Source organism: Acytostelium subglobosum (genome assembly GCF_000787575.1).
Source record: "Acytostelium subglobosum LB1 DNA, scaffold: scaffold3, whole genome shotgun sequence".
NCBI classification, from domain to species: domain Eukaryota; phylum Evosea; class Eumycetozoa; order Acytosteliales; family Acytosteliaceae; genus Acytostelium; species Acytostelium subglobosum.
In genome coordinates, this window is record NW_012236529.1 from 590,579 (window position 1) to 616,435 (window position 25,857).

The 25,857-nt window shown below is 44.6% G+C and overlaps 12 protein-coding genes across 12 annotated transcripts; 7 read left to right on the plus strand and 5 right to left on the minus strand.

The window, feature by feature from the left end:
• Positions 1–503: 503 nt before the first annotated feature.
• Positions 504–2,818, plus strand: SAMD00019534_017160 (hypothetical protein; the record flags this gene model as incomplete). The annotated part of the gene is made up of 4 exons (XM_012902307.1): positions 504–1,643; positions 1,741–2,358; positions 2,420–2,674; positions 2,753–2,818. The coding sequence occupies 4 exons, from the start codon at positions 504–506 to the stop codon at positions 2,816–2,818; spliced, it is 2,079 nt and encodes a 692-aa protein (XP_012757761.1).
• Positions 2,819–3,364: 546 nt separating this feature from the next.
• Positions 3,365–4,168, minus strand: SAMD00019534_017170 (hypothetical protein; the record flags this gene model as incomplete). The annotated part of the gene is made up of 3 exons (XM_012902308.1): positions 3,365–3,562; positions 3,963–4,009; positions 4,099–4,168. The coding sequence occupies 3 exons, from the start codon at positions 4,166–4,168 to the stop codon at positions 3,365–3,367; spliced, it is 315 nt and encodes a 104-aa protein (XP_012757762.1).
• A 1,189-nt stretch (positions 4,169–5,357) lies between these two features.
• SAMD00019534_017180 (hypothetical protein) lies at positions 5,358–5,928 on the plus strand (the record flags this gene model as incomplete). Its single annotated transcript, XM_012902309.1, has 3 exons — positions 5,358–5,458; positions 5,545–5,592; positions 5,823–5,928. 3 exons carry the CDS (start codon positions 5,358–5,360, stop codon positions 5,926–5,928), a joined length of 255 nt encoding a protein of 84 aa, XP_012757763.1.
• Positions 5,929–6,297: 369 nt separating this feature from the next.
• Positions 6,298–7,278, minus strand: SAMD00019534_017190 (hypothetical protein; the record flags this gene model as incomplete). Its single annotated transcript, XM_012902310.1, has 3 exons — positions 6,298–6,678; positions 6,751–6,915; positions 7,024–7,278. The coding sequence occupies 3 exons, from the start codon at positions 7,276–7,278 to the stop codon at positions 6,298–6,300; spliced, it is 801 nt and encodes a 266-aa protein (XP_012757764.1).
• A 1,358-nt stretch (positions 7,279–8,636) lies between these two features.
• SAMD00019534_017200 (hypothetical protein) lies at positions 8,637–10,043 on the minus strand (the record flags this gene model as incomplete). Its single annotated transcript, XM_012902311.1, has 1 exon — positions 8,637–10,043. The coding sequence occupies one exon, from the start codon at positions 10,041–10,043 to the stop codon at positions 8,637–8,639; it is 1,407 nt and encodes a 468-aa protein (XP_012757765.1).
• A 994-nt stretch (positions 10,044–11,037) lies between these two features.
• On the plus strand, positions 11,038–14,234 carry SAMD00019534_017210 (hypothetical protein; the record flags this gene model as incomplete). The annotated part of the gene is made up of 5 exons (XM_012902312.1): positions 11,038–12,252; positions 12,314–12,421; positions 12,495–12,647; positions 12,710–12,820; positions 12,891–14,234. The coding sequence occupies 5 exons, from the start codon at positions 11,038–11,040 to the stop codon at positions 14,232–14,234; spliced, it is 2,931 nt and encodes a 976-aa protein (XP_012757766.1).
• A 565-nt stretch (positions 14,235–14,799) lies between these two features.
• Positions 14,800–15,822, plus strand: SAMD00019534_017220 (hypothetical protein; the record flags this gene model as incomplete). Its single annotated transcript, XM_012902313.1, has 1 exon — positions 14,800–15,822. A coding segment is annotated over one exon (1,023 nt), but the record flags the coding sequence as incomplete, so codon positions are not given.
• Positions 15,823–15,990: 168 nt separating this feature from the next.
• Positions 15,991–16,641, plus strand: SAMD00019534_017230 (hypothetical protein; the record flags this gene model as incomplete). Its single annotated transcript, XM_012902314.1, has 1 exon — positions 15,991–16,641. The coding sequence occupies one exon, from the start codon at positions 15,991–15,993 to the stop codon at positions 16,639–16,641; it is 651 nt and encodes a 216-aa protein (XP_012757768.1).
• A 266-nt stretch (positions 16,642–16,907) lies between these two features.
• SAMD00019534_017240 (hypothetical protein) lies at positions 16,908–19,750 on the minus strand (the record flags this gene model as incomplete). Its single annotated transcript, XM_012902315.1, has 4 exons — positions 16,908–18,785; positions 18,867–19,070; positions 19,159–19,370; positions 19,432–19,750. The coding sequence occupies 4 exons, from the start codon at positions 19,748–19,750 to the stop codon at positions 16,908–16,910; spliced, it is 2,613 nt and encodes an 870-aa protein (XP_012757769.1).
• A 2,611-nt stretch (positions 19,751–22,361) lies between these two features.
• SAMD00019534_017250 (hypothetical protein) lies at positions 22,362–24,251 on the plus strand (the record flags this gene model as incomplete). The annotated part of the gene is made up of 3 exons (XM_012902316.1): positions 22,362–22,769; positions 22,838–23,086; positions 23,169–24,251. 3 exons carry the CDS (start codon positions 22,362–22,364, stop codon positions 24,249–24,251), a joined length of 1,740 nt encoding a protein of 579 aa, XP_012757770.1.
• Positions 24,252–24,610: 359 nt separating this feature from the next.
• On the plus strand, positions 24,611–24,832 carry SAMD00019534_017260 (hypothetical protein; the record flags this gene model as incomplete). The annotated part of the gene is made up of 1 exon (XM_012902317.1): positions 24,611–24,832. A coding segment is annotated over one exon (222 nt), but the record flags the coding sequence as incomplete, so codon positions are not given.
• A 123-nt stretch (positions 24,833–24,955) lies between these two features.
• SAMD00019534_017270 (hypothetical protein) lies at positions 24,956–25,638 on the minus strand (the record flags this gene model as incomplete). The annotated part of the gene is made up of 2 exons (XM_012902318.1): positions 24,956–25,483; positions 25,570–25,638. 2 exons carry the CDS (start codon positions 25,636–25,638, stop codon positions 24,956–24,958), a joined length of 597 nt encoding a protein of 198 aa, XP_012757772.1.
• Between the last annotated feature and the right edge of the window lie 219 nt (positions 25,639–25,857).

The following is a 25,857-nucleotide window of genomic DNA, read 5'->3' on the forward strand; positions in this document are numbered from 1 at the left end:
GCATGCATGCTTGTTTGGTTTGGTTTGATTCAACAACAGCCATGAAAAAAAATCGCAAACACATTTGGCTGCTGGTCAATCAATCACACACTCATTCATTCTCTTTGATTCATTCATTCATACATTCATTCAAACACATCATCAATCAATCCTTATATACATTATAATAATATAACATCATATATACTTATACATATACATATAATATACATATATAGGTGTGAATTAAGCAAGCAATATATAGCATTCGATTAAAAATAGCTTCAATCACACGATCCAATCAATCACAACCTACAACAACAACAACAACAACATCTTCAACCCTGGAGAAGATCAATCAATTCCTAGGAAGAAAGAAGAAGTCCATTTTTTTTTCCAACAGTAACAGTAACAGTAACACTGGCACTGGAAATGGCAATGACAACAGCAGCGGCAACAACAACAACAATAATGATCACCATCATGCAAGAACATACTCTACATCTTCAGCAACATTGTCGTCTATGACCACCTCACCATCATCGCCACCAAAGACAATGACACGCACAAAGTCGGCGTCGAGCACGTCCGCCCACGGTCTGCTGAGCCAATCGCTCAACAACAGGGCTGAGCAAACCGGCGGTCAACAACAGCAACAACATGCGGATGGAGTGGGCGCAAAGAAGGGAATAATCAACGGCGCGTCCACAGTCAAGACTGCTTCACCATCGTCCAGCGAGCAGAACAAGGTCCACCTGTCACAGCAGTTCCAGCACACACAGGACTACTGCAAGACACTGCTGTCTGAGATCCAGTTCCTCGAGCGTCTGCTCCAGGATCAGATCTCGCAGCGCAACAGCAACACGCGCACCAACAAGGCGGCGACGGGCGGCAGCGCCGACAAGGAGATGTCGCTGCGCGAGGGCGATATAGAGAGCGAGGAGGTCGAGCTACTGCGCTATGAGGACCAGCTCAAACAGATGATCGCCTCCAAGAAGCAGGACCTCCGCGCCGTCATTGCGCAGACCGACAAGCACCAACCGACTCAAAAGCGCTCAGCCTTCCTCAAGTCTGGCACCGTTATCTCAATCTTCCCCTCGGTCATCGAGGAGAGGCTATGTTCCTCGCTGCCTCTGGTCCGTCTGGAGAAGCCCAAGATCAGAAAGACAAAGACACTCGACAAGGATGCATCTTCCAATGATACCACCGTTGTAATATCGATCAATGGGGAGGACAACAATAACAACAATAATAATAACGACGATGACAACACTGATACCGCGAGCAATGATGGTGGTACCAACAACAAAGAGGATGGTTCATCTCCACCACCAGCAGTCACAGAGCATAGTACCATCAATGATGAGGTTGTTGTTGGCGAGGATACACAATCAACAGCAGCAGCAACAGAGTCCAAAACTTCCACAACAACAACAACTACTACTGCCGCAACCGAAGGAAAAGACGACAATAGAGTGGAGCTGTTGGAGTCAACATCATCATTGTCCAACTCTCAGATCATTTCCAACAACCTCTTACCCAAGCCCATTACAACTCTTATCGGACCCAACGCAGAGCTGCCCGAAGATGAACAACTCTTCAACTCATCAGTGTGCTGCAAGTCAAACTCATCATATCCCAAGCATGCCGTCTCTGGCCGAAGGGTATGTACACATGACACCGTCCAGACTATCAATCCACCGCCATTCTAACTAACTATTCCTCCCTTCCCTTCACTTCCCTACCCACGCACGAACACAGCAAGGAGACCCAATATGTGATCGTTTCAAAGTCAGCATATATCGAGACAATATCATCGCCACGTTGGCCGATGGATGTAATTGGGGCCGTCTGCCATTCGAAGCGGCAACCAACGCCACCAATGCATTCCTCGCCTTTATGGAGGAGAACTATCACGAGATCAACACTATTAGAAAGGCCGGCTCCTTCCTGCTGGGCGCCATGACCGCCGCCCACAAGGGAGTGATCGCAGGCAAGTCCGAGGTCTGGGAGAGTGGCACCACCACACTGATAGGCGGCCTGCTGTCCAAGATCAGAAGGAGCAAGAACGACAACCTCAAGAACATGTCCAAGAGCCTCCGTGAGTCGACCGAGGCCGAGTGGGTGTTCACAGGTGTCACATTGGGCGACTGCAAGTCATTCCACTACTCAAAGAAACTCAAGGTATTCTCAGACATCACCAAGGGCAACAGACAGAACCTGTCCGATGCCAGAGACCCAGGTGGACGACTTGGACCCTACGTGGGCAACGGTGAGCCAGACCTCAGGAACCTCAGCGTCTTTTATAAGCTCTGTGATCAAGATGATCTGATCCTCTTGCTCAGTGATGGTGTACATGATAACCTAGACCCACAACAAGTATGTTATGACCATTACCAATCATTCATTCACAGTCACTCACTAACCAACGCCTACCCAGCTTGGAGTCACACCTAGGGAGCTTGGAATAGATGCCGATACATGGGACCTGTCCGGTCAGAAGTATCCCGATGAGACGGACCGTGTCAAGAACAACTTTAGGACCAATTGGCTACATGAACACTTCAATCAAGACGACCAACTGACGCCTCAATATATCACCAACCAACTCCTGAAACATTGCACAGAGACAACACAGACCAGCAGAGACTTTATGGAGAACACTTCAAAGAAGCTTCCACAAGACTACAAACTTGTAAGTAGTATACACACTATACATGGAGTGGAGGGTTCGGCAGGGCATTTCTAACATACTCCCTCTCTCATACTTTAGTATCCTGGTAAAATGGATCACAACACTTGTATTTGCTTTAGAGTTGGAAACAACAGCCTAAATTGATCATAACATCAACTCCACTTCCTTCCAATCCCCTATATTTAACGACACAACTGTGACCAACATCACAACCAACAACAACCAACAACGACCTTATGTATATTTAACATCCAAACATAACATACCCAATAACTTAGCAGCTTACTGGCAATAGACTTCCTCGCCATAGCCACAGATTGGCCTCTTGGTCCCCTCAAGAGGTAGAGACGAACTAGACAACCAATCAATCAATCATCATACTCCCCAACGACATACATACATACATACATACATACCCTACTTATACAACCAACAAACAAAGATAGATTGGACGTTTGTAACACAATCTATTTGAATGGAGACATACCCAATGTATTAATAAACAACCATATCAGTTGTTCCAGGCCACCTACCATGTTAACATCTTGTACCTTCTTCCAATCAATCACGAATCAATCAACCAATCATCCAATCATATAATAATAAAGACACTACGAAGTGTTTATTTGTAGTTGAGTTGTTGGAGAGTGATGGGGAGGGGATAGTATTGTTGTTGTTGCTTGTTGTTGTTTATAGGTCATCGTCGTCTGTCCTCTTGTTGGTGTACTTTCTAAACAAGAACAGTCCGAAGCAGAGTGCAATGAATGCACCGTAGATGATAACACCGAGGAAGGCACCCTTTGAGGCCTTGGCAGCCTCCTCAGAGTTCAAAACAGCCTCACCCTCAGCCTTTCCGTAGTTGTCGTTAATGAGTCCTCCAATTGACAGCTATAATTTTGATTGATTGATTGATTGGGTGAGTGAGATGGATGTCAGTAAAAGTGTCACATTGATGATCATGTCTGATGTTGTTGAGGATGATGATGCTGTTGTGTTGTTGTGTTGTCGATGAATTGCGATGATGATCTCTATCCACGTCCTTGATCAGTATCTGCGCTATAACAGTTGGCAACGACATGGTGATCAAGATCATACGAATGATGACTGATGGATACACTCGGTCGATGATCATCACAATCCAGTCTTTGAGTATATATGATCATAATCAAATAGTGACATGATATTCTCGAGAGTATAGTAGCAATGTATGATTGATCTGTTGATGCTGTTGTTGCTGTGTTCGCTGTTTGTGATGATAATGATGATGATGATGGAATCGATAGCCTACCAGTCCAATGACGCCAAACAATGAGAAAACCATACAACAAATAGAACCTGTATTATTGTGTAAATGTAAGTATTCAATCATCGTCGTCATGATCAGTTGACCGATCATTCAATCATTCAATCATTCGATCACTTACAGCCTGGTGATGGGAATTGGTAGCAAGCACCTCCTGGTGAGCAGACTCCTCCTTCTTTCTTCTTGGCCATCTTTATATATTACTGTTGTTGTGTTTGTTGTGGATATATGTCTATTACAAGTTTATAACTGCACCTATATATGACGATGATGATAACAACGAGACGTTAGTATGTTGTTGCACTGCTACGTTGAATGCTGCATGGTAATGTTGTATGAAGTCATACCGATGTAAGAGTCCTTTTTAGAGTACTGTACAACGATGTTGATGATCTGATGATGATGATGATATTGAAAGAGATAGTAACTTCGGTATGATCGAATACTGTTTCTGCTGTCAAATCAATCAAAAATAAATGATCGAGAGTGTGAAGAAGATGTTATATATATTACTAAAGTTATGTGTAGTATTCAGTCAACAACACACAATAATAGATAGATAGATAGACAGATAAATAGTTTGAATATAGATAAATATAAATTGCTGCAGTGGCAGTACTTTGTTCGTAGAGTGTGTCAATCGTGGAGTGAGTGAGTGAATGAGTGACTGAGTGAGACAAGGTGTGGGTGAGGGTACCAGTGTTAGACTGCTCAGGACTTGCTTGCCAGACTCAGTCAGTCGGCCACACACACTTCATGAATTAGAGAAACTGGGAGAGTGAGACTGAACACTCATTCAATCAAAACAAAAAATAATAAAAAAAACCAAAACCAATTCGTTTGAGATATCAATGTGGTGTTTGTATGGAGCCTGGTTCAAAATATGCTGTGGCATCCCAGGTCGACGATTCAACTGCCAGAGTTTGATATTTTTGAAACTGATTTGAATATTTCTTCAATTTTTTTTTATTAGTTCTTGTCACATACACAGGAATGAATTCATCCTGGCATCATTTTCTTCTCTTTAACACACACCACGAAGCACTCACACAAACAGATCACTCACTGACACAGGCCTGTTGACACGCCACTCATTCCAACGCATTTTGCTTCGCTCTCACTCACACACAACTACTCTAAGCCTGGCTCTAGTCAATAACAAACACTCTGCATCGACGACACTCTTGACCATCCCATCCTTCCCCTACCTATCTATCTATCTCTTCACTTCTCTGGTATCTTAATTGATATTAACAAAGTTGGAAAGTAGTAACAGATCAAATCAAACTACTACACAGGTCATTCTTTCATTCAATCAATCACTTTATTTAATTTCTATTTATATTTTATATATATATATATACATACAGATACAGACCAATGGCATTGGACAACGGTACGACCATCGGTATGGTCACTGCCATCTACTTTGGCGTCGGCATTATCTTCTCGATCAACCCATTCTGTGTAAATGATAAGGCGTATGTAATCATCATTATCATCGATACTCAAACATACACGTGCTTCTTATACTAACTTATCATTCAATCAATCAATCAATCAACAGACTCTGCCGTGTTGCTATTATAACAACTATTGTCTGTTGTTGGTTATTGTAGGTTTCTCTTCAACTTATAGGATACATTAATCGATTGATCGACGAACGGATGATGATGATGATGATGACGATGTTGCGAATACTCAGACGAGAGGCGATCGATATGACGAGACGATAGGAGATGAGATAGATGTGACGACGACGATGATAATGATGATGACAATACGAGAAGACGTCGACATAACGATTATGATTATGATGACTAATACAATCAATCAAATATCTAGATGGTTGCTCTGTTTCATGTCACAAATGCATCCAATGGCCAACCCAGAGCCACAACCAATCAATCCATCAGAACATTCTGGCAGCAGCAGCAGCAGCACTCACTAGTGATTCGATAGACACAACAAACAGTCAAACAAACAAGCACACATATACACTCTTCCCCTTTTGCAATAATAGTAGTACATAAACGAGGCATAGAGTCTTTAGTTACAACTACATCATCATAATCAACATCATACTGCCATCCAATGAAGGGCTGGCTGGCTGACTACTAACTCGCCGACTTTAACAAGATAGAAACAGCAGGCACCTAAGCGACACATAGTAGATAGTTATGTACATCACATTCTATTGTTGGTTTATTCATTCAGTTGTCTTTGTTGTCGTTGTTGTCGTTGTTGTTGTTGTTATATATAACCAGGTAACACTCGGTATATGTTCCTATGTCTATCTATCTAATCTAATCTATGTAATCTAGAGGTTCTTTAGAAGCTTCTCACGGTCACCCTTTGAGCCAAACATTCGGATGAGTGTCTTCTTCAACAGCATTGATCCCCACCAGGTGTTGAGGGCCATCGTCGCGACGCCCTCTCCTACCAGAATGAAACTCTTGTCCACTGGATACAGGTGGATATGTGAGGACACATGGTAGAGCAGTGCCAGTGTCAAAGGGATGCCCCAGATACATCGTACAAATATGAACGATATGGCGAATGCCAACAATGACCCTTCATAATACTTGGACTTTGGATTGACCGCCTGAATGAATCCCTTGATATTCAATGGTATTGTGCTCGCCTCATACAGCAATGCCTTGGCAGTAAAGCATGCATAGACATGTCCTCCATGTTTCAACTTCAAGTTGAGCCGAGAGTTGAGATGTTAGTATAAGATACATGCTTATTCCAATGTACTTGTGCTACTTACATTGACATATTGCATTGCAACTACTCCCAGGATTGCGTGGAATACCATTGCAGTACCAACAATGTCTGGTCTTGTGAGACTGACCTTCAAGTCCCAGAAGAAGTAGCCTCCAGTGACTACGAATTGTCTATACATAAGATCCGTGTAATAATATATTGGGTCTTTCTACGATGGTCGACGATGAGTATATTGGGTTGTTGTTTGTTAGACATTGGACTTCATCCTCCCTTCTCCACTTCCCTCCTCCTCTGATCATCAAGCTACAAGACATACACCTATTGAATCATAGAATATATAAGCGCAAACGGGCGTAGCAATTAGAGCATGAACCATTGATACTAATCGTTGGTCCCACATGATCTTCTGCTTGGCGTCCAAATGTTCATAGGTCTTGCCATAGCCAAACATTGTCGTTATCATTGGTGACAGTTTATCCAGGGCAAAGAAGAATAATGAGAACAATAAACTATGTATAACATAGTTCCAATTGACTAAATCATCGAATGGCAATGTTGATGTTGATACCATCTCTTTCTCTATATTATATGTATGTCTGTGTGTTTGTTTGTTATATATATATGTATAATAATAATGAATTGAATGAATGACAAGTCAACATTTATTTAAACACAGCCTATGGAATCCAACAACATGCATCAACTTGACTTCCAAGATGGAGTTGTGGGGTGGGATGATGATCAAAACGTGAAGAACTTTGGGAACCAAGTGCACTTGTTCATCGAACTAGCTCAAACAAACAACATCCATATCCAAAAAAGTCAATCAATTGATTGACTTTGTTACTCAAGTAACACCCTATGAGATATTTATCACATACTCGCGAGTGAATATAACTATGACTGAATGATGATGATAATGACGACGATGACGAATATGATGATTCCTTTACTCGTTAACAAAGTCAATCAATCAATAACAATCAATCAAACAAATGGTATATCAAATACATATGGTTATGTCACGTCATATAGAATAACTCGATGACATTGATCTAATCGACCAATCAATCTTTCTGTTGATGAGGTATTACCAACTACATCGAGATTATTCGATATTCAAGAGATAGTCAACATAGGTTCAAATTGTAGGCTTGATGATTGATTGAAGACATACAAACGATTGACAATGATTGATAATGACTGAGGACCTACTTCATATATTGATTAAGATGGATGGTCTTCATCTCCGTCGTCATAATTATTATGTTCAATTTAAATGATCAGACATGGGGGTTATCGATTGTTGTAAGGCATCCAATAAAGTTGTCTGTACAACGACAGTCGGCATCCCTTCATACATACATTCTTACTTACCATGATGGACTCCCAATTTGATGAGATTGTTAATCATCATGTATAAATTGTGGATAGTAATATGATATAACTCATATCCTCCTCTTCTCTGGCAATTTGTTGGACTTTCAGACACTAGTCATTATCATTTAACAAATAATATTATGTACAACTTTATAAAATCATTTATAATTGTAATATTATTATCTATATTTATTATAGTTGGTACTAGTTCAGTACCACCCAATAATAATAATAATAACCATTATGCAGCCAGTGTATTCAATAATCCTGACAAAGTCACCAAAGAGGATTATCTATTCTCCACCTCGCCAAAAGTCAACAAGAGAGATCAATTTAAAGATATAAATAATATCTTTTATAGAGATTCCTCAAATGTATATGAATCACAAAACTCTTTTTAATTCATTGAGAGAAACAGGGAGAGATAATTATAATTTAATTAACAAAGTAATAAATATTATTATATTAATATTTTTTCTAGAATCCAGAAATTTAATAAATAAATAAATATATTAAAAGGTGTTCCTTGAGAATCCGAAATTGACTATATTATTTTTGCTTGCTTGGTCTCTTTCGATCACAATTGATGTTTGATTTCTTTGGTAAGTGCTGGCCAAGATAGTTTACAATTGATTTGTGTCCTTTGACCTTTGCAATCCTCAACGCATTGGGGATATCACCTTCGGTTTGGTTCTCTCTGAGGAATTTGACTACGTCCAAATGGCCATTCTCGGCGGCAAACTTCATCGCATTCGATGTACAACCTTCAGTTGTGTTGAAATGAAGGTAGGATAGCATATTCAAATATCCATGCTCGGCTGCATTGATCATGGCATTCCCATCACCTTTGATTCCTCTCGTCAACAAAACCTTGACACAGTCCAGATGTCCGAATTTGGCTGCTTCGTTCAATGCTTCTTCCGTACGTCCTTCTGTCCTATTGTCCAAGAGAAACTCAACAATCTTGGCCTGACCATCCCTTATGGCCCACTCTACCGCGTACATGTTACATCCCTCACTGCGGTTGTAATGAAGAAAGCGAAGAATGTCCAAATGACCATGGGCGGCAGCATAACTCATGGCATCATGTGTACATCCTTCCGTTCTATTTGTGTGGAGATATCTGACAACGTCAATGTGGCCATTCCCTGCTGCGTTGTCCATCGCACGAGTAGTGCAACCTTCAGTTGTGTGTTCGTGAAGGAATGTAACAATGTCGAGATGTCCATTTCGAGCTGCCTCATCCATGACATAATGAGTGAATGATTCGGGTCTGAATTGGTGGAGGAATTGAAGTACATCGAGATGTCCATTTGATGCAGCTTTAATCACTGAGACGGGAGTGCAGCCTTCAGTTCCATTGAGGTGGAGGTACTTGACAATGTCGAGGTGCCCATTGATCACCGCTTGGTTCGTTGCATACTCGGTGCAACCCTCTGTCCTATTCTCAAGAAGGAATCTGACCACATCAAGATGTCCACCAAAAACAGCTTCGTCCATTGCCAATTGAGAACATCCCTCTGTTCTGTTGAAGTGTAGATACTCCAACACATCCAAATAGCCTTTGCAAGCAACAAAGTCCATTGTACCAGTGTTGCATCCATCATTGCCAAGGTTATGTTCATGAAGAAAGCGCACCACATCCAAGTGTCCACCACTGGCTGCATTGTCCAGTGCGTCAGTGTGATTCAACTTGTCGGCGTCACCACCAGCCAAGTTGTACAGATACTCTACAAGTGGCATACATCCAATGTTGGCGGCGTAAAGAAAGGCATTTGGTGTATGACCTTCTGTTCGATGTTGTTGGAGATAGATGAATATGTCCAACGAGGCAGCATGGTCCATCGCGTTTGTTGTTGCCGCTGCACCATTCTCATGAAGAAACTGAACGAGGTCCAACCGTCCAATCAATGACATTGCATCCAACGCCATCAATCGCTTGAACTTGTTGTACATGATGTACTTGTTGTTGCTGAGTATGTAATTGATGATCTCCTTGTGTCCTTGAAACTGGTCAAATGACGGTCCATATTTGAACTGGATGGTAGCATTGCAGTTTGTGTCGTCCGTGTCCCAAACATTAAAGAGGGACTCTACACATCTGCTCCAGTGTTCGACGAGACCATTCCACCTCACACAAGTCTTACTTCTATCGGTTGTTGGTATAGATCTAACAATATGTTGTCATGTATTTGATAAACATGATTGAACAACACCCTTGTTACATATCGATTGTTTATCAATCTTTTGAACAACACATCCATTGTATTGCTGTTGCTGTTGGACATGGTGTTTGAGGTTCAAAGAATAGTGATGTGAATGATTGGTTGATTGATTGATTGATTGAAGAGTGAATGACTGGACGAAGGACCCAATCCATCGGGTCCTTTTCTTGTCTTACCAACAGAGCAGTGCATTCGTTTTAAGAAGTAAATGGGAAGATGGATGGACCTCAAACACTTACTTCCCTCATTTGATCGCCCATCAATGAGACTCACTCAACAACAACAAAGAACAAACACATCTTGTCATTGTTTGTGTCATCTGGTGGTTGATGCATTGGGTGGGGGGGAAGCAAGAGCTCACCCAATGCATCACCTCACACTTTGCTTGATTGATTGATTCAACACTGTTGGGTCATTGTGTTGATGGTGTGTACGTGTGTCTGCTCAAAGTTATAATTAAAGATGATGAGAGTGGCGATCAGTTTAAAGTTGCATCGGGTGAGTACTCTCTTTGCTTCCCTGTATAAGTATGTATGAGAGGCTGTGTGTGAGTGAGTGTCTGTTGGTGGCCAACTCTCATTGTTTACTTGGGCAGTTGTTGTTGTTGCTCTTGTTCCGGGAGTTAAGATTCACTTTGATAGAGTAGTTGTAGTAGTAGTAGAGGTAAAGATAGAGATACAATATATATATATAAATATAGATTAGATTGATTGATTAATAAAGATATGTTTGGACTTGGTCAATCAAATAAGGATCGACAACAACCACAACAGGGTCCAACTTTGAGTCAGTCCACGACAACAACAACAACAGCGCATTCATCTTCAAGAAAATCACTTCCAGTTCCTCCACAGGCTCCAACAAGATCTTTGACGGCATGCGACTCCTTGGCAACAGGTGGCGGCGCATCACCCACCCAGAGCACAAAGTCGCGTATCCAAACAGCCAGCAGCTTCAACAGTTCATATGATACATTACAATCTGCTGGTCATCTTCAACAACAACAACAACAACAACATCAACAACAACAACAACAACAACAACAACAACATCCACCATCACCAAACTCACTTTCATCAGATCGCCAACAACTTCAACGTGAGAGAGAGGCACATAATCAGACAAAGAAGAGAGTGGCACAACTTGAGGAGGAGAATAAGATTGTTAGGGATAACTTGTCGGCACTGCGGACCAAGTATGAGCGATCAATACAAAAGATACTTCAATTGACAAACAATTACAATGCATTCCAAAAGGCAATGGTCGAGACACTGCAAGAGGTGGACTTGTCGTCACCTGCCGCAGTGCCAGTGTCAACCTCCTCGTCGTCGTCATCGTCGACCAACACCACGCCATCCCTACAAGTTCCCAATGCTGCCAGTAGTCCACTGCCAATTACGCCGCGTACCAGTCCCAACATGTCCATCTCACCACCCAGCGCCTTGCCTGCAATGACCCCTTCCGGCACCATCTCCGGACGACCCAAAGCCCTGACGATCAGTGAGGGATCTGGACGCTACTCCATATCCAAGGGCAGGGGGTTCAATGCTGGCATGCTGTCCCCACCCAGTGTATACCCTGGCACCATTGGCGCGCTGGACATGACGATCAACTTTGATCTGGATGACCCGCTCCAGATCAATCCGAACGAGGAGGAGTACGCACGTATGATGGAGAACCGCAAGGCCATCACCAATCAGATCCTCAAGACAGAGACTGAGTACGCATCCCACCTGTCACTGATTGTAGAGGAGTTCCTGAATCCCATGCGAGTGGAGAGCTATCAATCCAACAACCCATTCGTCACTGCAGTACATGTCAAGCAACTCTTTGGTGATGTCGAGGTCATCCTTGGCTCAAGTGGTCTACTGATTGAGGACCTGGAGAAGGTGATCAGTGATCCAGCCAACCGTGGCCTAGGTGATGTGTTCCTAAAGATTGTAAGTTGGACCCTCTTGGAGCTTGCCGATGGCGATACTAACATTATCTCCTCATCAACAGTGTGACTACTTCAAGCTATACTCGCCATATGTCAAGAACTATTACACTTCCATTACTGTGTTGAACAAGTTGAAGGAGGAGAGTCATAAGTTCCAAGCATTCATTCATGTAAGTATAATTATAAGTACAAGCTGGACTCAATCACATTGACTAACTTCAATCAATCACTCAATGATTGTAGGAGAAGGAGCAGAGATTGGAACACACCAACTTCTCAGACCTTGGTAGTCTGTTAGTTCTTCCACTCTCACGTATTAGCCAGTATACTCCTATGCTTAGCGACTTGTTTAGGAGCACACCAAAGAGGCATCCAGATTATGAGCCTCTAAAGAATGTAAGTGTCCCTCACTCATCGAACAATATGATTGATCACTGACACCTTGCACGATATCATAGGCTGTAATCAAGATGAAGTCCATCGTTGACTATGTCAAGGAGAAGTCAAGAGAGTATGAGAGTCAGAACAAGGTCAGAAGTATACAAAGCCAGATGCTTGGCAAGTTCAATGTATGCATCCATTCAATCAATCGATCATCCATCCACTCAATCAATCTAACGCCTCCTCACGACACAAAAGAACCTGAATGAGCCACATCGTAGATATGTTAGAGAAGGACTGTTGACGGAGATACAGAATAAGGGCAATGGTAATGGCAATCAGTTACATTGTTTCTTGTTCAATGATCTGTTGATATTGTCATCACCAGTGGTCAAGAAACAACAGACCAACTATATGTTCAAGAAGGAGATTAGACTTTGTGAAGCGGATGTAGTCACTCTGGTAGGTGACTCTGAGGACAGGCCAGTATTCCAGATCAGCTTTATGTCCTATGTTCAGGCGGACAGTGGTTCGGGTGGCCTGACAACGGCATCCGTGCTGAATAGTTTGATCAATGGCTCATCGGTGAGCGAGAGCGAGCAACGCGAGACACTGGCCTTCTGCGCAGACAGTGTGCGTGATCGCGAGGAATGGGTACAGACTCTCAACACATACATTGCCATCGAGAAGAAGAAACTGTCGAGCAAGCGTGCCGAGGAGCTGATCGAGAGCAAGGGCGAGATCGACTTTAAGAACAGCGACATTCAACTGTGCGAGCAGATTGGCAGCGGCGGCAGTGGATGCACTGTGCATCGCTGTACGGTCGACGGATTCACATGCGCCGTCAAGATCCTGCGAGTGAAGAACACGCAGCCATTCCTTGTGGAGCAGTTTGTGTCAGAGATCAAGATCATGGAGCAACTGAATCATCAGAACATCGCAAAGTATCTGGCGCACAGACTGACCAACAACCCCGAGCGACTGTGGTTGTTCATGGAGTTCTACCCCTTCTCGCTCAAGGACATCATCACAAAGAAGACAACGCCCTTCCCAGCGACCGAGATCGTCTGGATGGCACTCGAGATTGCAAAGGGCATTGAGTATCTTCACAATCAGAAGCCACCCATTGTGCACCGAGATCTGAAGCCTGGCAACGTCATGTGTCTGCTGGACGAGCGCAATCGTGTGTCCAACATTAGAGTGTGCGACTTTGACACGTCCAAGGTCATGACGTCAGGCGTCGTGCTCAAGACATGCATTGGCACGCCAAGCTACATGGCACCCGAAGTACTGGACGTGTCACTAGACGCCAACGCCGAGGGTTACTCACTCAAGGCTGACATCTGGTCATTCGCCATGCTAGTGTTTGAGATCATGACACTGCAGCCACCATACCATCAGTTTGCCCATCTTCAAACCATCGAGATGATATTGAAGGGCACGCCACCACCCCTTACAACACCTGTCAGTGCCGGTCTCCAAGGTCTGGTCGACCTGTTACACCAATGTCTGGAGCTCAATGCCAACAAACGTCCATCTGCGTCCAGTGTCGTGTCTAAGTTGGTCAAGCTTATGAAGCAATCTGGCAAGTTACAAGAGTAACACATTCATGATGATTGATTGAGTATCTGTAGCGTAGATATCTCAATCCTTCAGTGAGCGTGTGTGCGCAAGACCTGGTGTTGGGTGGCCATCCAGACTGGATGAGACCATCACATGTACATTCAATCAAACCTCCGCCCAGGCCCACCTGCCACAACTACATAAATATATATATATGCCCATATTATTATTATTATTATTATTATTATTATTATTATTACTATTAGGGTCCAATCAATCAATCTATTATGCTTATCATGCTTTAGACTCTCATTCCTTCATTCTTAAGTTCCTTAAGCCAACGCATCCAACATATTTTCCAAAGTATGTTCGTAGTTTGGATGAATAGCCGATACCTACACCATCATGGAAGAGAATCCTATCTTACCATTGACACGGCCTTCACTTCTAAACTTCTTTTAGAACTCGACTTTTGACATCCTAAAATGGAAGATTTTTGATCAGAGACATGTAACAAAATATCACTTTCCCGAACTACTATTTAATGATGGATTATCACTCGAGAGAGTCAATCAATTAATCAAAGGTAGTTAAGTACATTATTATATATACACCAATCAATTACTATTCCATGGCCTTCACAACATCCAAGACAGTAGTGTTTGATGAGTATGGTGATGCCAGCAAGTTATATGTAAAGGAGTTGCCAATTAGGATACCATCTGTTGGTGAGGTCCGTGTTAAGATTGCTGCTGTTGGTCTTAACCGTGCCGAGACAATGTATCGTAGTGGAATATTTTATGACCTTCCAACAAGTTTCCCTGCTTCCATTGGTTACGAAGGTGCTGGTGTGGTCGATGCCCTGGGACCTGGAGTGACTAACTTCAAAGTTGGTGACAAAGTAGCCATCCTCACTACCAATCTCATGTCCAAGTATTCGACCAACATGGAGTATGCAATCTTCCCCGAAGAATCATTGGTCCTAATGAATGAAGGTCAGACTTTTGTTGAAGCCGCCAGTCTTTGGACCGCCTACTTGACCGCTTACTTTGCCTTGGTCGAAGTCCACAAGGTCACAGCTGGCCAAGTCGTCGTTGTTAATGCCGCCAGCAGTTCAACTGGATTGGCTGCCATCCAACTCGTGATCTCCCTTGGTGCCACAGTCATTGCCACCAGTCGCTCAAGTGCAAAGAGACAACAACTCTTGGACCTTGGAGCACATCACTTCATCGCCACCAAGGAAGAGAATGTCGCCCAGAGGATCAATGAGATCACCAACAATTTTGGAGCAAATGTCATCTATGATCCAGTTGCTGGACCAATGGTGGCGGAGCTTGTAACAGCCATGGCCCCCAAGGGCACCTACATCATCTATGGAGTGATGTCTCCTGATCCAACTCCATTCCCAATCAACAGTATCATTTTCAAGTTTATCAACTTCAAGGCCTACGCTGTATTGGAGTTCTCCTTTGATCCTGTTGCAATCCAGCGTGCCGTCACATTCCTTCGCGATCGCCTTCCAACCTTCCGATCAATCATTGGCAAGGTGTTCCAAGGTATCGAGTCAACGCCATCGGCACACCAATACCTTGATGGTAGTGATCTATTTGGAAAGGTTGTCATTGAGTACTAAATAACTATTGTGGTTGTAGTTCGGCCCGGGAATCAAACAAATAAAATGATTGATTGTCATGTCCCACCAACCCCCACGATCAATCATTTACATATCTGCAGATTCAGATATAGATCAACAGATACAGATACTGATACACACACATATACACAGACTATAACAATGATTAAGAGGTTCCTTAATCCAAAGTTATGGAGGGCAATCTTTAAGTTACCACCTGTTGGCGATGCGGCTACAAAGACGACGACGACGACAAGTTCAGCACACCACCGCGCCCCCTCAGCACATGATCAAACACTCGACTCACTTATCAAGTCATCAGAGTCGTTGCTAGAGAAGAGCAAACGATTCACCGAGCTTGGAAAGGTGCATATGACTGCCATCGATGACAATGAACGCGCGACAGAGGAGATCAAGCGCAGCGCAGAGAAATACATGAAGGAGACGGTCATGCGCAGTCTGAAGCAGGTCGAGGAGAAGTTTGCCAACGTCGAGCTCGACAAGGACATGAATATAGTGATGCGCACATCCGATGGCAATGGCGGCGTGCTCGACGACGACCCCAACACCAAGCATATATACGAGAAGATCGACCTGCTACTCAAGATGGCTAAAGACTACATGATAGAGTCGGCCACATTAGATCGTGGCAAGCTAGTGGCTATCGAGCGAGATTACAAACTAAAGGTCAAGGAGTTGGTCAAAGACATCGAGACAAACACTGCAATGTCTAAAGAGGTGCGAGCCAACTTCCTGCGGATAGTCGATGGTCTTGAAGACCTAGGCTCAGACAGTATTGCCAAGAGTAGTTAGTTGGTTGAATATAGATATATATATAAACAGAAGTGTAGCATCAGTCATTCATTCAGTCGGTCATTCATTCATTCATTCATTCATTGGCCGGCGACAACAACGAAGACAACAACATTGCGAGAATGAGTTAGGATGAAGTAGTGTATTTATGGGTTCGCGGCAAACGCTTAAGTACAAGCCGCGTCTGATGTTTGAATGAGGGTTGATGTGCACAACAACAACATGGTGGATGATGATGATGACAATGAATGCCGTCGCGTGTAAAGTCATGGCTGGATGGCCGCAACAGGTTCGGGTTGGGGACAGACAGGGGTGGTGGTGGCGGGTGCTGAAGGTGGCGCGGCAATGGCGACCACGGACTCGCGTCGGGTCAGCACGGGAGATGGCACTTTGAGCTTTTGGGCACTGCGCTTGAATGCCGATGAGAACTTGGCAATGTTGCCAAAGAACTCCTTGGTGGAGATGGTGGCAGAATCCTCGCCAAAGTATGTGCAGCACTCTGTAAATTGGCGCATGGTGGCCTCAGCCATCTGTTTGAGCGCGCCAAACTCATTGATGTTGGCTTGGTAGAAGGGTCGCATCAATTGGCTGTAGTTGGCATCGATGGTGGCCAGTGCCAGCTGCTCCTCCACCTGTTTGAAGCGTCCGCCAAGATGCTCGACGTCGTCCAGCAGCACCTCGAGCGAGAGGTTGGCCACGGCGTCAATGGCTGACAGCTCCTCATAGAAGCTCATTAGCTCGGGCTTGTTGTCGCGTACGTATCCCACGATAAAGTCGATGACTGTGTGCTTCTCATCGCGTGACTTTGTCTCGGACAGCTTGGCCAACGAGTCTAGTCTGAAGCCCTTGCCGTGCAGATAGGTCTGGCCGCGATTGAGGATGGTGCCCACGTGCAGGATCACCTTGAGCATCTGGATGAAGCGGCGACTTGCGCGTACCTGGTCCAGGGCGGCGGTGACGGCGCCTAGACTGATGGTGAGCTCAGTCATCACGCTGGAAACTTCTGCGCGGAACAGGAATGTCTGGACGCGCTGTTGAAGGTTGTCGATGGCCATCATCTCGATGAAGAAGCGCTCGGCGTTGCCTAGTGTGGCGCGATCGCCATTGAACGCGTTCAGCTTCTTTGCCTCCTCCTCGGTGATGGGCAACATGGCATCGATGGCGATCAACTGCTCAACAGACAGGCGCTGCTCGTCACACGACAGGATAGCCTCCTTGATGTCGGCGTACGACAGCTTGAACTGCGCCAACAGGATGCAGGCGTTGTTGGCACGACGCAGATCGAGTAGGTTGACGATGGTTGGTGCGCCGCCAGACTTTCCGGCTAGCTTGTCCTTGAGGCCGCCCACGGGCTTGGGTGGTGGCGACAGACTGAACCACTGCTCGACCAGCGACTGATCCTTCTCATTGCTCTTCACTGGTGACAGACTGTCCCAGAACGTCTCCTTCAACTTATCCTTTGGAATGACGCTCCAGTGCAGCTGACGCATCTTCTTCTCCTTCTTGCGCTGCTTCAGCAATAGCTTGGAGTTGAGGGGTGGAGGAGGAGGTGGGGGAGGTGGGGCAGGGGGTGGTGCGGGTGGGGCTGTAGCGCCCTCGCCAGCAACTGGTGTCGAGTCCACGGGGGTGGACTTGGCAGCGCCATCAACATTGTTGGATGACTTGTCCTGTGTGTTGCCACCACCAACAGCCTCTTTGGATGGCTGGTAGTTGGCGGCAGTTGGTGCAGACACAGCAGCAGATCCGGGCTTGTTGATGATGGACATCCTGCTCTTGACGCGGTTGACCACGTTCTCCATGATATTGACGGCATTCATATTGTTCTCGTCGGAACCCGTTGAACCGCCAGTGGGTGTATCATTCTGGTTCTTCCACTCCCAGTCGATCCTCATGCGACTCTTCAACTTATTGATGGTGTTCTCACGCTTCTGCTTCAACTCCATCGTCTCTACCTTGGATCGTGGCTGGAACTTGTTCAAAAAGCGTGTGGCAATATTATCAGAGGACAGTGGACCCTGTGATGAATGATGGTTCTGCTCACGAAGCACCGATATACGCTTCCAATCCTTTGGACTTGATGGGTTTGTGAAGGCTGCAATGGCTACCTCCACCTGTTCCTTGGCATGATGTCCCTCGAACAAGAACTATGTCGTGTTGTGTCATGTGTTAGGTTAGATGTTGGACAGCGGGAGGCAACACATAATATAATGTCATGGTACACATACCCTTATCTCATTGTTTTGTAGTCGTTGTAGCATTACTGTGTCGTCTTGGTTGGCGTATATAGTGTTGAGTATGAGGTCATTGATACGGTAGAATATTCTACATAGTTGGCCATCCTCCTCGATGAACAGCATGCCCTGATTCATCTTCCTCTTTGTGAAAGCTTCCAGTGCTGATGTGGCAATATCCTGTTGTAGTATACCTTTCTAAATATCATTGATTGATTGAAGGTTAGTGATCCTGTGATTGATCGATGGTGATGTGGAATAGTTCCAGCCATGGACAAACACTTACGATTGAGAACTTCTTGTATGATTTACATTGGATGATGATCTTGTTGGCAAAGATCACCTCATGTTGATTCTGTCTGATGATTGGGGTATCCCTCTCGGTGAGGTAGATGTAACCAATCTCCAACTCTGCCAACGAGTGTATATACTTCTTGGACTTGTCCAAACGATGTACCAATATACCTTCCTCATTTGATATTGGTCTAATATATATCACTTTGTAACAACCAAAGGTTAGTTGTTGGACTTGTTGGCTGGGATGAACGTGTACACATACTTGCATCTTTGAAGGCATCGATCTCGAGCTCATAGTTTGACTTCTTCTTGGAGAATGAGAATAATGAACTGAGCTTGGATGACCAGTCTGAGGAGGGTGTATCGATTGATGTTGGTATTGATATTGACTTGCCACCACTACCATTGTTGTTGCTGGCTGTCAGTTCATTCTTGTAGTTGTCATAGTTTTGAGTATCTTGTGAGCTTGCCACACTGGGTCTCCTATCCCTAGTGATGGTGTTGGTCACTGGTGCTAATGCTGTATCAATCATAGTTTGTTGTTGTTGTTGTTGATCACTGGGTGATGGGAGGTACAACATAAAGAAATAGTCTGCCACCAACAAGTCGTTGTCTGAAGCAAGGTCCTCCGTTTTCTTGATTGAATGAATGTGTTCCTCGCTTGCGATGTATACTTAAATACAAACACAAACAATCAAACACTTCTTGTACTACTACTTATTCCTATTGATGATGACTGTACACTAACTTTTAATAATTATTGAAACCAAACAATTGATCAGATCTGCAAACCAACAACACATGTGTTTCTAACGGTCATATCAAAAAATGAACCGCCAATCATTTATTTCAAATTCAAATATTTCCAAACTTCCGGAAACAAGTTGTTTTTGTCAACTTCCAACTTCCACCTTCCAACTTCCAAACAACAAATATTTTCTTGTTGACATCCAACCATTTTATCAAACCAATAAATAGATAGATATACAAATACATACATTAGAGTTATTATTGTCCAATATTGTAATTGGTGCTAATTGAATGAATGATTGATGTACCTACATACATTAGTTTCCTATTCTCAATTCAATTGTCAAGATCTATTAGTAAAGCAAAGAATGAATGATCTGTGTAGCAACTACCTTAATCGCCACCTTCTAGACAGAATGATCAAGAATATCTACACCGAATGATATCACCCCGCTAACCTTACATTTGTCGACACGATCAATCAATGTTGGCGAAGATGATAGATGTCCAAGTTTGGTTAAATGTAATATCGTTATAATAGACCTTACTAAGATGATCGGTATTGGCACCTTGAAATGAAATTTCATTTCAAGGTTGCAGACGAACTAAAGATGACGTTAATCACATCCTTTGATTATCCAAGCGGTGGTGAACCCTTTTAAGATTACTAACTCAACATTCCTCTTCGGTGTAGAACTCACATCTATTAATACATTCTTGATGGTACCCAAGTACACTGAAGAGCCAGTGGAAACCGATTGCATACGAGTCAACTATCTCAATCAAGAAGGTAACCGCGGCCGATGACTACTACCTGTTGTATGTATAGAATGCTTGTTGTTTAACACATCTCCATCTACGAATACTGTTCCTTATTCATCCATCGTCCAATCATCGACAATTATCAAATTGAATAGCGAGTTGACCCTAGGTTGGCAGACGGATGGTTGGTAAACATTTAGATGGATGGATGGATGGATGGATTGATGGAGGGATCGTCAGTATTATAATAAGTTTAAACGATTGATGTACTGATGTGGTCCACAAACACACCCCACCAGTTCCTCAAGACGGACGACGAGACGAGTATGGAACAGGGCCACGGAGAAGAAGATACTTAATGTCATATGCCTCTTCGGGCTTGAGATCTCCAAGGCATCGGGGGAGATGATCGTCTGTTGAAGGACAGGGCCTATCGCCCATCAGTGGTACCCAACGGAACAACCAGCCCAACAACGAATGATTGGGTGTAGCCCAATGAGTGGTATCCTATTCCTTTCAGATATTTAGTTGCAATTGGCCGATGTGCAATGACATGCCCAACCGTAAGTGTAGGGCAGGCCGATGGGATGCCCGATGGACACACCAAGTTGTAAATGGGGGGTGCCCTGCATGCAGTGAATGCATGCAACAATCTCGTCGGGGTTACATTACCATTACCATCCTTTTCAATCACATATTCATTGGAATTGGCATTGGATTGATTCACCCGAGCTTTCTCCAGAGAAGGATGAGTCATGCTTACATCAACCGCGCATCGGCCACACAAGGCAGGTGATAGCCTACCACTATGTTTTCTAAATAAATCAGGTAGGTTCGCGTGGTGTCTACTCTCTGTGTTTGTGACACCGCCATGTGTGTGGGCTGGTGGCGATCATCATGCAGACCATCATCATATCGAACGATTGGGCATCGAACTGCACATGTTGGGGCTGAGTCTTCACCCGACCCACAGCCAACATTACCCCCAACCCCACCTATCTGTTTGAAGTTTGTCAGAACACACACTCACGTTGGGGGTTGTTCGTTAACAGGGTGGTTAGGCTCCTTCTTGTTGTGTTTTGACCAGAGTTGGTGGTGTTCTGGACCTGTCCTGGGCACACACTCCGAGGCAATCTGTTAACATGTTTGCCAAGTGGCCTTTCACATGACCATGGGGCATGCATCGAAGGATTCTCTCTAGATTTTTTGGTCTATCTGTGTGTGTCCAAAGAGGTGTTCAAGGTGACGGTGGCATGCTTGTATGTCTAACAATGACTAAGTGTGTATCTATGTGAGTTTGGTTGAAGGTTCCATTTCAAGGTTCATGTACTTGTGCGGTTGCAACTCGCGTATCAACATGTTGAAACCTATCTTCTTAAATACCATCATTTAATCAATTTTATAACTGCTTCGTCAAATCAGATAATTATTTATACTTATACAAATCTTATACAAATATTTATATACTATTACATCACAACAACAACATCTTGATTTATATATATATATCACCAACTATAACAATACAATTACACATCCAACATAAACATCAACACCCATTCACTCAATCAAACAATCAATCAAACAATCAATCACACCCACAACGACGAACATCAATCGCAACAAACACACAGGCCGAATCAAACAACAACAACGTAGTAACCCTTAGTTAGTTCATTGATGTCGTCATTTGACACCTTTCACAATGGTGGCACCGGTCCCACCTCTTCGTCATCGGGTTGGAACGAGCATTCTTACTTTGACCAAGAAGGTAGTCTGAACTCACCTCCAATCACTGAGCACTTTGCCACTGGCGGCACAGGCAGTAGCACGAGTAGCAGCAGTGGTGTCGGTGGTGCCAAAGGCAAGAATGACATGACTTCACCCCCGTCCTCCTCCAACTCCATCCCCCATTCGCCACCATCGTCACCGGGCGCACTCGACGACGATGACAGCAAGGATGGAAATGACGATGGATGTGGTGAGGGCAAGTCAGAGAAGCAAAAGACCAGAAGAACGAACCAGAACATAGCAAGCAGGAACTATAGGCAGAGAAAGAAGGTTTACATCAAGGAGATGGAGGATAGGGTATGTGTTCATCTTCATTCATTCAATCAATCAATCATTCAAATACTAATACAACAACAAACATGTAGATACATCAATTGATGATGGAGAATGATGGACTTAAGAAGGACTTGAGCAAGATTGGTAACAATCCAATTGAGTTGCTAAAGTTCCCTCAAGAGTTGGCATTCCTCATGACAAACATTAGGAAGATAGTCATTCAATTGGATCAAGCATTGCGCAATGGTGAATCAGACTTTGTACTCAGGACCATCCTGAACAGCTGGAACACCTCAATGGACCAAGCTTCAGCACTCAACGAGAAGGAGATCGAGAAGGTATGTAWTTATCAACATCATTGAGCGTCGCGAGTGTCCACACGAACAACTCATACTCACTCATGCCCCGCCATCCCAACAGTTCGTCCATCCTTATACACAGGTCAAGCTCACATTGTTGGGATACAAGCCATTCAGCAACCCTTGGACAGACTTTGTAATGAACTCTAGCCATATCAATTGGTGGCCACGCTATACGGACAAGGCCGAGTTGACTTTGGAACAGAATGAGCAAATTACAAGTTTATGGGCAGCCTACTCGGAGGAGGACGCAACGCTGCGCAAGGAGATGTCGGACCTGGACGAGAAGATCAAGAAGTTCTACATGTCCAAGGTGATCATCTTGCCCGACTGCGAGAAGCTCAACGTGTTGGCGCAGTCCAACATCCCGATCGAGGACAGCCCCGAGGGCGAGACTGCAGAGATTGGCGACATCCTGGAGTTCACGTTCAACCTGGAGCGATTGAAGCAGAAGTTCATCAAGGTGAGCCGTCTGATGTGGGACACGTCCAAGAAGATGGGCAAGTTCCTGTCGACGCGCCAGGAGGCTATCCTGCTGGTGCTGGTGCACTCCAACACCAAGTACATCCACCAGAACATGGAGATGGCCAACAACCTCTGGAACCAACTGAACCAATCGAACTACCGCCAGCTGGCAACAACTCGTGCGAACGGCGCTGGCGTCTCGCCCGGCATGGCCGGCCTCAAGATGTCAATGTCGTCCTCTTTCTCACCGCTGGGCAGTGGCGTCAGCAAGAGCATCATCACAAGCTCGCCCTCACCTCCATTGCACTCGTTCGACAACAGCAACAATCCACTGGCGAGCTACCAGGCCAACTCCAACATTGGCATGTTCTCTCCGCACCAATCCTACCGCCTCCCGCCCCAGACAGTGCAGGCGCCACAGCACCCACAGTTTGTGCTCGGCATGCACCAGACGCCCGGCTTCCCCGCCCAGCAACAACAGTTCACCGGTCCGATCAACGACCAGTTCACACCCAGCAACACTCCGCCAGGCGGCTCGTCAGGCCGCTTCCCCAACGCCAACCACAACAACAACAACAACAACAACCACCACCCTGTTGCTTCCAACAACACCAACGCCACTGGCGGCAACAACAGCGAACCATCCTACCAATTCCACTACTACAATCCGATTCAATAGCGTAGCGCGCGCGAGCACGGAGGGTCTGGCCTACGCGTAGGCCCGACACCTCGACTACATACATGTATAATACCGATATTACGATATATATAACAACAACTCCCCTTCCCTCCCTCCCTCCTTCCCTCCTACCCTCCTTCCCTCCATTCCATCCATTCTTCCCTTCCTTCCTTCCTCCTCATCCCCTCCCATCCCCATCCCTCCCTCATCGCCACACACACATGGGTCGGCAAGGCAAGTCTAATGAATGTATGACTTGGACGTGTCTTGGGTGAATGAATGTATGACGGCGCGCCAGCAACAGGTCATGAGTGGGTCTACTTCGCCACACAGCGGTGTCGGTTGAGTGTCTACATTGACCTTGTTTACATGGTTGTCTGTCTGTTTCCGCCCACGCGTCCAACGTCAATAGCGCTACCCAGTCAGTCCTTTTTTTTTCTCTCCTGAGTCGACCGTGTACAGATAGGTCTCGGTCTTCCGCCACCTCCTTCACTCCCCTCTCCCCTCTCTCGCTCTCTCTTTCTCCATCCTCTGGAACAACAATAAACCTCCCTGCTCGACGAGATGATTCGTTCATCCGTTCTTGCCCTGGCCATTGTCCCTTCAAAGGGCAACCAATACAAACTACGACTACTACTACGACTATGACTACTAGTGTTAGGATGTTGATTGAATGATTTATTGTAGTATGTATGTGTAAGCGCTTAGATGGCACCAGAGTTGACAATGACAACGGTCTTGGATGGGGTGCCGCTCTGGGAGCCGACAGCCTCGACTTGCTTGACAATGTCCATACCCTCGACGACCTCGCCAAAGACAACGTGACGGCCGTCCAACCAGGAGGTGATGGCGGTGGTGATGAAGAACTGGCTGCCGTTGGTGTTTGGACCAGCGTTGGCCATTGACAACAAGCCGACCTTGGTGTGCTTGAGCTTGAAGTTCTCGTCGTCGAACTTCTTGCCAAAGATCGACTCGCCGCCAGTGCCGTCGCCACGGGTGAAGTCACCTCCTTGGATCATAAAGTTGGGGATAATACGATGGAACTTGCTTCCCTTGAAATGCAATGGCTTGCCCGATTGACCAGTGCCCTTCTCACCAGTGCACAGAGCCTTGAAGTTCTCAACAGTCTTTGGTACAGTCTTACCATAAAGACCCATAACTATCTTTCCTACATTTACACCATCGATCTCTATCTCAAAGAATACCTTCTCAGTAACAGATGGTCCCTTTGCCTATATGAGTATGATATTGAGTATGATTGAGTATGAGTATGATTGATTGAGTATGATTGATTTGAATGAGTGTTATGTGTACTTACCTCGGCTGCTGGTGAGAGGAAGAAGAGAACCATAACAAATATGGACAATACAAATACAGTCTTAAACATGATTGATATTAGGTTGTTATTATTATTGATGCGCAATCTAAAATGACCTGTTGCTTTCTCTTCGTCTGCCATTAATAATTCAATCTAGAACTTAGGTTCTTCATCCTTGCATGACTCACTTGATTCAAAGTCTGTATTTTAGTGAGTTGCTGACGCACCAAACTTCAAACTTCAGAAAAAATGTGTCAAAATTGTCAAAATTACAATGGATACCATTTT